The 14,050-nt window shown below is 31.4% G+C and overlaps 1 protein-coding gene across 1 annotated transcript; it reads right to left on the reverse strand.

The window, feature by feature from the left end:
• Positions 1-2,297: 2,297 nt before the first annotated feature.
• LOC25499307 (diaminopimelate epimerase, chloroplastic) lies at positions 2,298-8,381 on the reverse strand. The gene is made up of 9 exons (XM_013594515.3): positions 7,973-8,381; positions 7,726-7,893; positions 7,026-7,096; positions 5,407-5,464; positions 5,028-5,207; positions 4,623-4,707; positions 4,055-4,114; positions 3,883-3,956; positions 2,298-2,566 (listed from the first exon to the last, which is right to left on the reverse strand). Exons 1-9 carry the CDS (start codon positions 8,243-8,245, stop codon positions 2,450-2,452), a joined length of 1,086 nt encoding a protein of 361 aa, XP_013449969.1. The 5' UTR covers positions 8,246-8,381; the 3' UTR covers positions 2,298-2,449.
• Positions 8,382-14,050: the final 5,669 nt, after the last annotated feature.

Consider the following 14,050-nt stretch of genomic DNA (forward strand, 5'->3'; position numbering starts at 1 on the left):
CATGGCAATGTAGTAAAATAGGTTTGGTGCAAGAGAAAATATAATAATTAATTATAGGGAGAATGTTAATCAATACCCTTATAGCATTAGCTAAAGTGTTAAAATTAATAAATTTGCAATAAAAAATGTTGTAATTATTACCACGACAAAAATAAAAAAATTATATTTTTAAGATAAAGTTTCTATTGAATTCCTTAATCAATATCTTTAGGAAACAAATTAACAAGACTTAAACTAATGGAAATTTCAACTATTTTCCCTACGTTAGTTCAAGAATATCTAATCTTAGCTAGTAACTTCAACTTACTATATTTCAAGAAAAATATATACTCTCCGTCCTAAATTGTACGTTGTTTTAGAAAAAAAAAAACTGTCACAAATTATATGTCGTTTTACAATATCAATGAAACAGCAATGTTAATCAATTTACCTCCTCCGTCAAATTTTTCTGTTAGAGAACATGACGTTTTGCAAATATCCTCCTGAAGTTTTACACTTATGTGCAAAATGTCCCCCAAACTTAAAAATTTATAATATTTTTTTTCCTCAAGACAAACAATTAATAGTTAAATATTAAAACTAACTATTAAATTTGGAATTTGGGAAAACTACATGCATATATACATCAAAATAGGCTTCAAAATGGAAATAAATGTATATTTTTTAAAGTGACAATAATGGGATGATTTGTGGATTGATTTCAAAGGTAAAGAAATATATGTCTAAGTGTTTGACATTTATCAATAAGTGTTCCTCTATACATACCGATCACATATTTCATTTGCTGATGATTTGTGTCTTTTTTACATGAATATTACTTAATAGCTATATATGATATGTCGGTTTGATAGTATTGTGGTGTGAGCTAGATTGTATACGATGAATGATTGTCCCTGCCTGAAGCACAAACAAGAAGTTAGAATGAAGTTTTCTATAAGTATGTAAACAAGAACAAATCATATGAAAATATTGGGGGTTGTGTAGTTTAAATGGTTTGATCAAATTGTTGAAGGAGTTGGATGAGTTAAAAGATTAGGATGGTGAAGGAGAAAATATAAATTTAAAACTGATTATTAATTTGTCTATAAACCCCTAAAAATAATAATTTGTCTATTCGAAATAACCATTATTGTCACTTTAAAAATACACATTTTTCACTATTTTGATGTATATATGCATGTAGTTTTTCCAAACTCCAAAATTAATAGTTAGCTTTAATATTTAATCGTTAATTGTTTGTTTTTAAGAAAAAAAAATATAAATTTTTAAGTTTGGGGGGCATTTTGCACATAAGTGCAAAACTTCAGGGGATATTTGCAAAACGTCATGTTCACTAACAGAAAAATTTGACAGAGGGGGTAAATTTATTAACGTTGTGAAATTTCAGAGAAATAATTGAAGTTTTATTAATTTCAGAAGGGTAATTGATGAAACTTACAATTTCAGAGAGGTAATTACTTATTTACTCATATTTATTGCATATATAAAATTAATTATATTTTTTAATACACATAAAATGTCTAAAATGTCGTGCAATTTAGAACAGATGGAGTATTTATTACACGGATAAATTATATATGGAATTTGTTGATAAGTTTCACACATAGTCAGAACTATATGCATAATAATTAATTAGTCACTGACCGTTAGTTTTCACTTCACCAAACCAATTGTCGTCAATTGACTCGATTCACATCTGTAAAAGGAGAATTGTTAGTTTGTTACCAGATAAGGTTTGGGATTTTGCATTTGGTGTTTACATCCAACTAGTCCAAATAAAAACAACAAATCCATTTAAAGAATAAAAAACAGCACAAACCCATTTTTTCTTGATTAATCCTTATGAAGCCTTAATCAATGTAGTCGACAAAACGTGGCCATCAGATTTGAAGTAATTTTTAGATAATAATAACAACAACAAAGACAATTATGATCCTTCAAAAAAAAAAATAGACAATTATGTGTGACTATCGAGTTACACAATGTGGAGGGGGAATGTCCCAACACATGCTTATTCTAATTGTAGTATCTTTATTTTATCATTTGAATGAAGTTTAATTTTGTCAAAAAAAAAATTAATTACCCAGTGTTCGTACTTAAACTATCTTTTACATCGAGAATTGCTTCATTACTCCATTTTCTTAAAGTTAACAACTTCTTGAAGGACGTTGATACAAAACACAAGTGATGGTTAACACTTTCACAATATATCCATCTCTTGCAGCAACAAAAGAAAAAGTGTCCTACTCGTCTGATCACTGAAACCTCGCATTGAACTTGTGTATTACTCAAGGTTAATAACTACGTGTATCTATTTATAAATGGAAGACAATGAATTCATGGTGAAAACATGAACTAAAATATAAAAGTACACCTGTTTTACATTTATAATTCAGCAATTCATAACTCCCCGAAGTATTGGGTTTAACAATAATTTAGGGGCTGTATTTCAAAGGGGCAAAGAGCCATAATACACTAGTTCTGCAGAACCTGTCATATAGACATGATTATCTTCATCCTTCCATTCAATCTGAAGAGGCCCTCCAGGTAGATCAACCGTGCAGTCCTGTAACAAAATGACAGAATGAAAAGGATTATTAAGGTACTGCAGCCAGGAATTCATTAGAGTTGTGAACATGGCATATTTATAGCTCGCCAAAGACCAAAGATGTGCCATTATTAAAAAAACAAACGACACAAACTAGAACTCAAAACTTTTGGGACTAAAACCAAAGTTTTATATCTTACAAGAATCTAAAACATGTTTAAACTGACTTTATATATGTTTTACAGCTGACACTCAGTTGACCAATAATAAAAGGGATAATCACACCATCCAAATTCAAAGTCATTATAACAGCTTTAATAACACCAGTATAATCTCAACACATAGATTGAAATTAACTCCAAAGAAACAACAGCTAGTGAAACAACTCAAGCACACACAATTAGTAAAATGATGAATTGCAATTGGTAAAAGAAAATGCATGATCAAATCTCTACAAATAGTACAATGCACTGACTCGAGCATACAATAAGAAAAGTGATTATCTGCAACCGGTAAAAGAAAACGTACGACCGAATCTTTACAAAGAGTAAAATGCATATCCGTAAACACAACTTCAACCATCAACGCCCCCTCTTGAACAGTGGTGGAGCAAGCAATTTTTTGCCGAGGGGACAAATATAAGGAAAGAATAAAATACTTTTAAAACTAATTTGATGGCATTTTAAGGAGTTAAATTCATCATAATTGCCTAGCATAGTCTTTTTCGATGTAAACAGTTAAACTATTTGCAAGAAACTCATCATCTATTTATTTATTTATGAGTCTTGTCTTCACAATTTTCGTTTCTAATAAAGCTTTTTTGTAGTTGCTATAGAGATCGGAAGTGTCAAAGCAAGACGAACAAATCAATCAAGTGATAGTTTTTTTTACTTTCATGATTCAGCTAATTTTTGCATTTGGGGTAGCTAAATATATGTTATTAGAGTAGCTAAACATGAAAATATTCCTACTTGTTAAAAAAAAAAATCATGTTTTGGGGTAGCCAAGGAATTGTTGTGAGCTTGAACACAAATATTTGTTAAGAAGATTTAATGGTTGAATAAATAATGAAAAATAGGGAGAGATCAATACAACCAGCAAGCCAATAGCTGCTGCAGTGCTCAGGCTGTAGGTAATCTCTAAGAAGGAAAATTCTTCAACAAATACTATATTAGAGAGAGGAATTGTGAGTATATTAGAGAGAGGAATCATGATTACAAGTAGATGCACTTGTGCAATGGCAATCAAATTTATATGTCTGAATATATTGTGATAAAAAAATTTAATGAAAAATCAATAGTTTTCATAGTGTCACAATCAAATAGCAAACTTACTCGCCCAGCACGACCCTCAAGAACTGCTGCAACAACTACAGCACAAGCTCCAGTTCCACAGGCAAGAGTTGCTCCTGCACATAACACAAAATAGGACACCTCAGACTTACCCTAATCAGTAACCACACTAACAATACCAATCAAACACAGTCTGGAAATTAGATGCTCTAACCTGCACCACGCTCCCAAACACGCATCTTCAGGTGAGAATTAGAAAGAACTTGCACAAACTCTGCACGTTAAATCACAAGAAACAGTAAGAGTGAGGAATGGCAACAGATCACAGTGATGATACAGTCACAGTCATTTAGGCTATTTGAGTCAAGTTCAAAGAATTAGAACTTTAGAGGTGGAAAATTTGGTAAACAATATGCTGTGTGTGTGTGTGTGTGTGGGGGGGCATAGATTAAAATTGTATGCTTTGAACAAGGGGAAGGCATGTGCACCCCTACCAAAGCTTAGCTAGACAAATCATCTGACCTAGTCCCACAAGCATTAATTTCTTACTAGTTACGAGTCAGTAAATCGCCATCTTAACAGAACAGAAAGATCAAAGAAGCGAAAAAAGAAAAGCCCTTGCAGCCGAAATGAAAATTTGAGGGACTGGGTGTGGGAAAAATATTTGCCGACCCCACTTAGTGGGATAAGGCTTGATATTTGTTGGTTGTTGTTGGGTATAGGAAAAAAGTATTAATGAAGCTGACAGTGATATTCTAATCATAAAATTAGACTAATCTCACCTGTGTTAGTTCGTGCAGGGAACACCTCGTGATGTTCAAATTTTGGGCCAATTTCTGCTAGCTTCAATTCATCAACAAGCAAATTCTGTTGCAGTAGATCAAAACAAATATGACATTAGGAAAATCAGAAAAAGTGTTGAGATCTTGCAAGTACAAAGATAAAAGCTGACGTTTGAAGATATGATTTAATATATAAACTATTAAGACAAAAAATAACAAACTTCAAAGGCGTTATTCTTTTGATATAAATGGTTAGACATTCAATTGTATTTGACAATGTCTTTGCATCTGTATGTCATATCATCTTATTGATTAATGTCTTTTCTTCCTACTCCAGAATACATAGTCAAATATGTACTGGAAATTGTAACTGTGATATAATTGTTGTGTGACAAGAATAATGACCTGACTTCCTTTATTGCTGAAGGTTACACAGTGTGGATTTCCCATGCTAACACAAGTCACATTCCAGATACTTCCATCAACATCTATCTCTGATTTAACAACAGCATGATCCTTATTTGGAGATAATTTAGTAGGCACATCTGATGCTTTAAGAACCGGTTCCCCCATATCAACTCTGACCTAAATCAATTAGTATTATCATCAATCAAGCTAAAGAAAGAGAACCAACATAAATGAGCTTGACATTATACAGCTTCGGAATTTCACAACAGTACATAAAAAGGCACCTTGGAAGCACCATGCTGATGCCTCCGAACAAAAATCACAGCGTCAAAAAGTAAATTGCAAATATTTGCTGCATATAAGAATAAGAACATACATTTCCATCCCCCAAGACTTCAGGAACAATCTTCCCAGCACCAGTGTGTATGGTGAAACTGCAAAATATGAAAATATAATGTAAGACGAAATTTCAAGAATAACGATAAGGACTGCGATACAAGGCCACGGTAATAAAATCACCTTTAATTCTTCCTTGCTTTTCATACCATCTAATAACAAAATTATTACATGTGAAAATTAAATGTTTTCGTTACACATGAAAGTTTCCCTAAAAACATGAAAATATAATGTAAGACGAAATTTGAAGAATATTGATAAGGACTGCGATACTAGGCCACGGTAATAAACCACCTTTAATTCTTCCTCACTTTTCATACATTTAAATACAAAATTATTGCATGTGACAATTAAATGTTTTCGTTACCAAAAGTAATTATGGATCGTCTGCCAAAAAAGCCATCTCCGTAAGACAATTAACTTCAAAATGAAAAGAACATAACACAACATTAGCTTGAAAACTCCAGCAATTCTTATTTGCAGTATGACTAGAAGAATTAATATCTCACCACAACCTCTTTGACTTAATTTCCAAACTGAACATCACCACTAAAATCGATTCCTGCATTATTTGGTATTTAGTACGTGCTGCTCAAATGGCTAAATTTTGCTAGAAAAGATGCGGCAGAACCAGCATCTGGATCTTGAGGAGTATACAACCCAAATTTTGACCTCTCTACACATAGTTTGGGGAGAAAACCTCGTCACATTAATCTAATTACCACTAAGATTCAAATCTGGATCATCCCCCAAAAAAGCCTACAATGGCCAAAAACCAGAACCACAATTTGTACAGATGCAGCCCAAAAAGAACCAAAATATGAAGAAAAAAAAATTGGTTCATTTAAAAAACAAGTCAAGTTCATCTACAACCCTTGAATGCTTCCTCTCTAATCAAGATATGTGAATTTCGGAATTACAATATCACTAGTTAGATCTGTACAAAGAATTTCTCAATTTTCATACAGAAACTAGAATCTCAATTAACAAACTAAATCTAAAGCAAAAGATGACATAAACTCAAGCAAGCCTAGCTTATAAAAAGTATTACAAAAATAATACATTATATAGAAAGAAAAAAAAAGTAAAAGTTTGATACTCCATAAGTTAAAAAGAAAGAACGGATAGCAGGCAGTAAACATATATCTCTAAGCTACACTCCATATTACAATGTTTAACAACATTTTAGAAGATCTTCAAAACATTTTTCAGATCAAGAGCCTTGCTAGATAATTAATTCAATGAGTACAAATAGCAGAGTTTTCAAAATACAGGCTATTATTTTTACATAAAACTAGAGACCATTCAATAAAAATAAAAGATCATTCCTACAATTCAAAGAGAAATCGTATCATTTTACGAATGGAACGAGAGTAAAATTCAAATCAAGAAACTTCTTGATAATAGTATGATGTTTGTAATTGACAAGCCACTTAGGCTAATCACCATAGTCATATACCTCTTGGGTAAAAATACGAAGAAAAATAAATAAATATTTGCTCCTTAAAATGGAAGAAGGCTTTCTTTATGAATCAATATCTTAGTTGAAAATCTCCATGTAAAAGCAAGACGGTAAGAATTTCTTGAAAATGAACAAACCTGTGCCTCCCATGTAAACTCTCAAGCTGAGAAACAAATTTGGCAAAGCATCGCACTCCATTGCCACACATCTAAGGAAAAAGTTTGAATGTAAGGGACCAAACTTGTCAGTTAAGGAAGACCATAACAAATCAGAATCTAGAACAGAACAAGGGTCTGTTTGGATTAGCTTATTTGAGCTTATATTTTAACATAAGTACTTGTGGAAGTGTTGGAGAAAACTTATAAAAACATCTGATGACATGTCCATAAGTTGTTTTCAGCATATATAGGGCCTGTTTGAATTGGCTTATTTGAGCTTATCTACTAGCATAAGTTTCAAGAGAAGTTTTGAAAACAAAGACAATTTTCGTAAGCTTCTATCAGCTTATTTTCATAAGTTCTCCAAGATAACTTATGAAAAGAGCTTATAACATATACAAAAACGATTTAACTTTGTTTTATCATTTGCAATAAAACTAGCTTATGTAAGTGTTTTATCATAATAAGAACATGTGCTATAAGCTGCATATAAGGTGTTTATCCAAACAGGCCCTACATAAGCCCTCCAGCTTGTATGAAAAGATTTGACTCTATTCTATCTTTTGTTATATACTTAACTTATGCATGAGCTTTTATGCTATAAGCGCTCAATTAAGTTGTTTGTTTATTCAAACAATATGTCTGAAAAATAAATTTGTAAGAAGAATGAATGAATTACCTCAGGCTCACTACCATCAGAGTTGAAAATCCTCATTGTATAATCAGTACCATCGATACCAGGCAATACAAAGATAACTCCATCAGCACCAACACCAAAGTTACGATCACATAGTTGTACAGCTTTCTCTGAACTAATCTTTGGCTCAGAAGAGTCTCTATTATCAATCTATTCATAACATAAAAAATGGTTCAAAACCTAAAACCGATAGTTATTTGAATGAGAAACTTATGAAACGTGTACTCACCAAAACGAAGTCGTTTCCGAGACCGTGATACTTAGCGAAATGGAGAAAACCAGATTCCTTATGGTGAAGGAATGAAGTGGAGGTTGTTGTTTTAATGGGAGTTTCAGTTTTCATGGAGGAAGCAAGTGCAACGAGGCGGGAATTGGGGTATTTGAAAGTGGGTTGTGGTGTGGCAGAAATGGATCGGGAAGAAGGGAGAATGGAATTGATGGAGGAAAGAGAGCGGCGAGTGGGTGTTGTAATAGAGACTGAAATGGTGGCGGTTATGGCCATTGGTGATGTAATTTTAAAATGTCGGTGGCTAGTGTTCTCTCGTTTTCACTTTACTCCACCGCCGGAACGCCGCAAATTGGTCAACTACTTACTTGCAGTGGAACATGTAGGTTGTTAATGTGCGCTATGTAATGTCTTCACGTATATTTTCTTTGGTCTTGTAATTTATTTACATTTCTTTATACGTGTGTTCAGCGACGAAACTAGCATAAATTTTATTTTATGCAGCGGCCAAATTTAAAAAATAAAATAAAATATATTTAAAATCAACATATTAAATTTAAAGAAAAATTTAATTATAGTCTAATAAATTATAACTTTTTAAGTTTCGTTACTACAAAAAAATTATTCAATCCTTACCTAAACAATGAGTGTTTTTGGTCATTTAATCTTGATAAGAGTAAATTAAGAACTAAAATTAAATAAACTATTAGGAACTTAACTTAAAAATCGAGAATGTTCTATAGACTAAAACCAAATTTAACCCTAAACTTAACTAATATGTTAAAAAAAACACAATAATTTTTACTTACATGAAATGTAAATAAAAGCAATAACAAAGAAAATAAAAATTGACAATAACTATTTAAAAAAGTTGGGCTCAACATGTTTTAAAAAGTTAATTTTCTTCAGAATTGATTGCATACTAAATAGACTAATAATGTCTTTTTCAATGTAAACAAATAAATTATTTGCAACAAAAAAAAAACTCATTATATGTTTAATTTGTTTCACTATTGTTTTGACAATTTTTATTCTTCCAAAAGTTTTCTCCAAATTTGTTATTGAGACCGAAAGTGTTGAACTAATACAAATAAAAATCTATCAATATCCCGTAGTAATTTCTTAAATTTCTTATTTATGTTAATTTTTAACAAATAAATTTATTTGGGGTAGCTAAATATTTTTTATTTGGGATAGCTAAATATAAAAACATACCAACATATTCAAGAACAATATTTTTTTTGGGGTAGCCATGGCTACCTCATGCTAATGAAGGGAACCGCCCCTGCGTGTGTTAAATTATATACCACCTCTATGAGTGACATAGGTCATAAGGTAGAATATTTATGTTTGTTACAAAGAAAAAACAATAATATCTCAAACAGAAACCTAAAGCTCAATATGGTTAATCTATAGGAACCAGTTCAACGCAGTTACGTTTTCTTGCAACAGAAAATATATTTGATACACACAAAAACTAACACAAGGTTGAATTGTAACGTATTTTTGTTCTTTAGTCTCATATACACTAAGCAAAACTGCACTTATTCTGTCAAATTCTAATTATGAAATGTCCAAATAATGTGTCTCTACAATATAGGTCCAAAAATAGACCAAAATCAATTAACAATTAGAGAAGTGGATATTAATGATAGAATGGAAAACAACATCCCTATAAACTAGGAGAGGTTAACAGACTAAACCACTTCTGAATTGGAATATAAAAACAATGTCACATTTATTTTCAAAATCTTATATGTTATTCACTTTTGTCTTGTAAGTAATTTACCTAATATTAGCAGCATACCTGAATAGCTAGCTAAATATGATTTCTTCCAAAAATGAGGTAAGTGATTCTTCATTTCTTGTATTGATTTTCTCCCTAAACGGATTATATTGTCTCTTTTATTTGTGTTCCAGTTAATAACTCATTCAATTTGCATTTTTAGATGTTCCACACATATGTTTTTTAATTGACTTAACTATATGTTTTTTAATGATAGAGCATTGAGGAGATCAAACACAAGCTTCTCCGTACAAGGCTTGAACTAATATCGACAAAAATGGAATCCAGTGCTGAGATAAAGAAATATGAAGAAACTGTTGATCATTTATACAAGCTATTACAGAGAGCTTGCCAAGAAAGAGATGAAGCAAGAGATCAACTTCAATTGTTAATAAGAAATTTTCAGCCATCTACACAAGCTAAGACATATAGTACTATTCCACAACTTGATCATCCAAAGCAACAACTTTCATGTGATTTATCTTTGTCTAGCCTCCAATCAAATAATGAGAAGAAAATTTCCTCAATGAATTCATCTAACACAAGAATAGTTGAATCATGCAACATGGCCTTAAAAAAGCAAAAAATTCATCAAAACAAATTTGGAATAGTAAATGCAAATATTGATGATGTTGCTTCCTCTAGCCTTTCACTTCATAGCATCAACAAGGAGAATTATTTATCTAACAATATTTATGATAAGGAAAGTGTTGTTCCAACTTCTTTGAGTTTAGCATTTCCTTCGAGTTCTAATGGACCTTCTCATATGCGTCATAGTTCTGGTTCTGGTTTATTAGTGAAGAATGAACCAATGTCGTATATGGAATCAAATGGGATCCAAAATCATACAATAGCAGGAAAAAAGAGAAAGTTTTTATAAGGCTGCTCAAAGTTTTTTTTATTTGAATTAAATGTGAGATGAAGATATATAGCCAACTTTATGTGTAGATTTAGCATCTCTAGGTTGCAATTGCATTGCCTTTTTATATTGTGTATCTATTCCCTTATTATTTTGTTCTTTTTTATCCATCAAATATTTGAATTGAATACTGAAGAAGAAAAACAATGGTAAACTTGGCATACTTTTTGTAGTCACGTATGCAGTTTTTCATTATTTATGATGATTTGAAGCTAGATGTTACTCTTCATATCTCAGCATATATTCAAAGTGGACTTTGGAACCATGCAGTTGGAATTTTCCTTGAGTGAAAAGATATTAGTAATTAAGTCATGCTGATAAAGGTTTTCCCTGAAAAGCTCTTATTACTCAAAAATCTTAAGCATGAAATTTTTTACTTTTATTTTTCTATTGCTATATTAATTCTTCATTTGTTTTGAAAGAGCATTGTTTCATTTTGCTATTACAAACAACCAGAAAATGAGGCAACAGTAGGAAGGATTTTTTTTCTACCCTCTAAATTTTAATTGAGGAGGGGAGTCTCAGATCAGAGGTGAGTAAAGTTTGTCGAGGATTGTTTTAGCCAAAATTTGAACTTGGATTCTACTAAAAAAATATTCATCAACTCAAAATTGATTAACAATTTTTGTTCGATCACTTTGTTATTCTCTCCGTTTCAAAATACATGTCCAATTTTTGCAATGTGCGCTATTCACTTGACTTACTTTGACCATACTTTTTAACTAATGTATAAATACAAATATTAGCATGTAAGATGTTGTTTGATTTGTCTCGACAAATATTTTCAAAATAGTAAATTTTTATAATTTTTACTTTAGATAATTAAAGATATTAACGGTCAAAATTGTGCATTTGCATGTGTGAAGTAGTTGACTTGAACATGTATTTTGAAACGAGGGAGTAGAATTTAAGATATGATCGAATGGAATCGAACGAGATAACAATCATTTCTAAAAATCCGAGTTTTGAGGGAGAACTTGATGGATCATCACTTTGGTTTTGGAAACCACACAAGTGGCTTAAACACCATATTTTATCTCAAAACATTATGAATCAAATATATTGGTTATCTCACTAATATGAGTCGTCTCACCTATATGATGTAAGCTCGAATCCACATACTAGTCATCTCACTAATACGACTCATCTCACTTATGTGTTATAATCTCAACTCCACGGGTTTGAACACAAGTTTATGACATTCATTGCTATAATTTTTTCGACTACAACAATTAAAGAATTTGAGAAAAATATTATACACATAAATATATTTAAGTTATCCATGCTCAATCATTTTAAAAAGGTCTCACTTAAAAATTTGTTAGTAAGCCTTGAAATATGTTGGATCAAGCCCTCGTATGGTCCAACCCACCACAAACTAAAGTTGGTCATTATTTTTCTCACCCTATGAGTTTTTCGCGCGCCTTATTCGGATTTTAAAATCTGAAATATTGCAACGTGTTTTTGGAGGTTTTATGTGGTTTTTATACTTTTTGGATTATAAAATTCGAACTACATAGTGCGCATGAGAACCTATAATGCAAAAGGAGACAATCAATAAGGTTGAGTGAGTTAGACACTTGAATTCGTCAACCCATTGAGTTCTAATTGGGTTGTGCCAACTTGCCAGACTACATTGTTGAAAAATGTTTTTATTTAACCTATGTGTTTTTAATAATAATCTACGTTTTTATATTTAGAAATATTTTAGTGGTCAATCTACCATTTTTTTCGTTTCAAAATATTCAATTTATTAATTTTCTTATTTTTGGATCTTTTAGCAGCAGACTTTAGTTGATCAATCCGTTAACCTAAGCGTGAAAGAGAAAGGTTTGATATATTTTCTTTGACAGATCAATTGGTCATCCTTGCTAATTTTAGCATTGCAAGTGACAGGAACGAAGGAGGTTCCATGATCGATAGAAGTTAGAACATGGCAAGAATAGAGACAGTGAGAGATAGCTTCAATTTGAAAGGTAAAGGAAACCAATTTAAAAAAATAAATATAGAATTAAAAATAAATATATGAACAAATCATTTAGCGTTATTTAATGTGGAGTTTAACATGGGAAAGGAGAATTGCTTCCGACCATGGTAAAGTTTTTTTTTTTTTTTTTACAATGAGATTAAAGAGGAACACATGATTTATGATAGCATGTTCACACGGTGGGGTTTAGTATGGGAAATGAGAGTTGTTTTCGACCATGGAAAAGTTATTTTTGTCCATTAGATCAAATGAGAAACACATTCTTATCATGATCTATCAACACTTGATTATTTTTTTCCACTACGATTCTCTTTCAACCATCCTATTCTTTCACCATGGTTCCATTGTTGATAGATCATGATAAGAATGTGTTTCTCATTTGATCTAATGGACAAAAACAACTTTCTCATGGTGGGAAACAACTCCCATTTCCCATGCTAAACTCCAGTCCACACCATATCATCCATCAGCATTCTCTCACCTCCATCCTTCATTCCCCCACCCATGCACTCACCCACCATCACCACACTGTTTTCTCTTCTGATTTAATCTCCTGATTTAAATCTAGTTAACATGTTTGATTTTTTTTTTTAATACAAAATATGTTTGATTCTTATGAATAAAACTCCCCTCTTCTAATTTAGTCTCCAATTTCAAATCTAATTACTAATTAACCTTCATCACAATCTTTGGCGAGTCCCATCTCCCAAACAGTTGTTGAACTCCCTTTTTTGGTGATTTCACTGAAGAAAGAGTTGAATCTATAAACAAATGAAAAGGAGTCAAGGTTTTGAAAAAAACTGAAGCTTTTTAAGATTCTTATTATTTTAGTCACGCTTTTTAAGATTCTTAAAAGGAACCAAATTAAAGGAAAATCATGCAAATATTTTTTTTGTTACAGGCAAATTGTGTTAAAAAGATAAACCTAATGGAACGCGCATCACAAAGCTTTAAGATTGGGAAGTTTCTGTCATCAAAAATCAAGGAAAGAATAAAAGTAAGAAAATTCTACTATAATATATTATTATTGACAATGAATGCTCTTTCTTTCCAATTTCATTATGGGGTGGATGTTTGAAACAACATATCTCCATTTTCTCAAGTTTCTGGATTGAGTTTTCTATTTTAAATTAAAAATATAATTTTTTTTGAACATTAAAATTCATGTAAGTTCTGATTTAGAAGAAGAAGAAAAAATCATGTAAGTTTTAAGATGAATGTGTGGTGGAGCAAGGAAGGAGATGGGTTTGTAGAGGGCGGGTGGGTGTTAGATTTAATACTGAGAATCTATGATAAAAATATGTTATTTAATTAATTTAATGGTCTAAATCTACTTTCCCATGGTGAGAAACAATTATCATTTCCCATGCTAAACTCCACCTACTCCTT

The sequence above is a fragment of the Medicago truncatula genome, chromosome 7 (genome assembly GCF_003473485.1).
Source record: "Medicago truncatula cultivar Jemalong A17 chromosome 7, MtrunA17r5.0-ANR, whole genome shotgun sequence".
NCBI lineage: Eukaryota > Viridiplantae > Streptophyta > Magnoliopsida > Fabales > Fabaceae > Medicago > Medicago truncatula.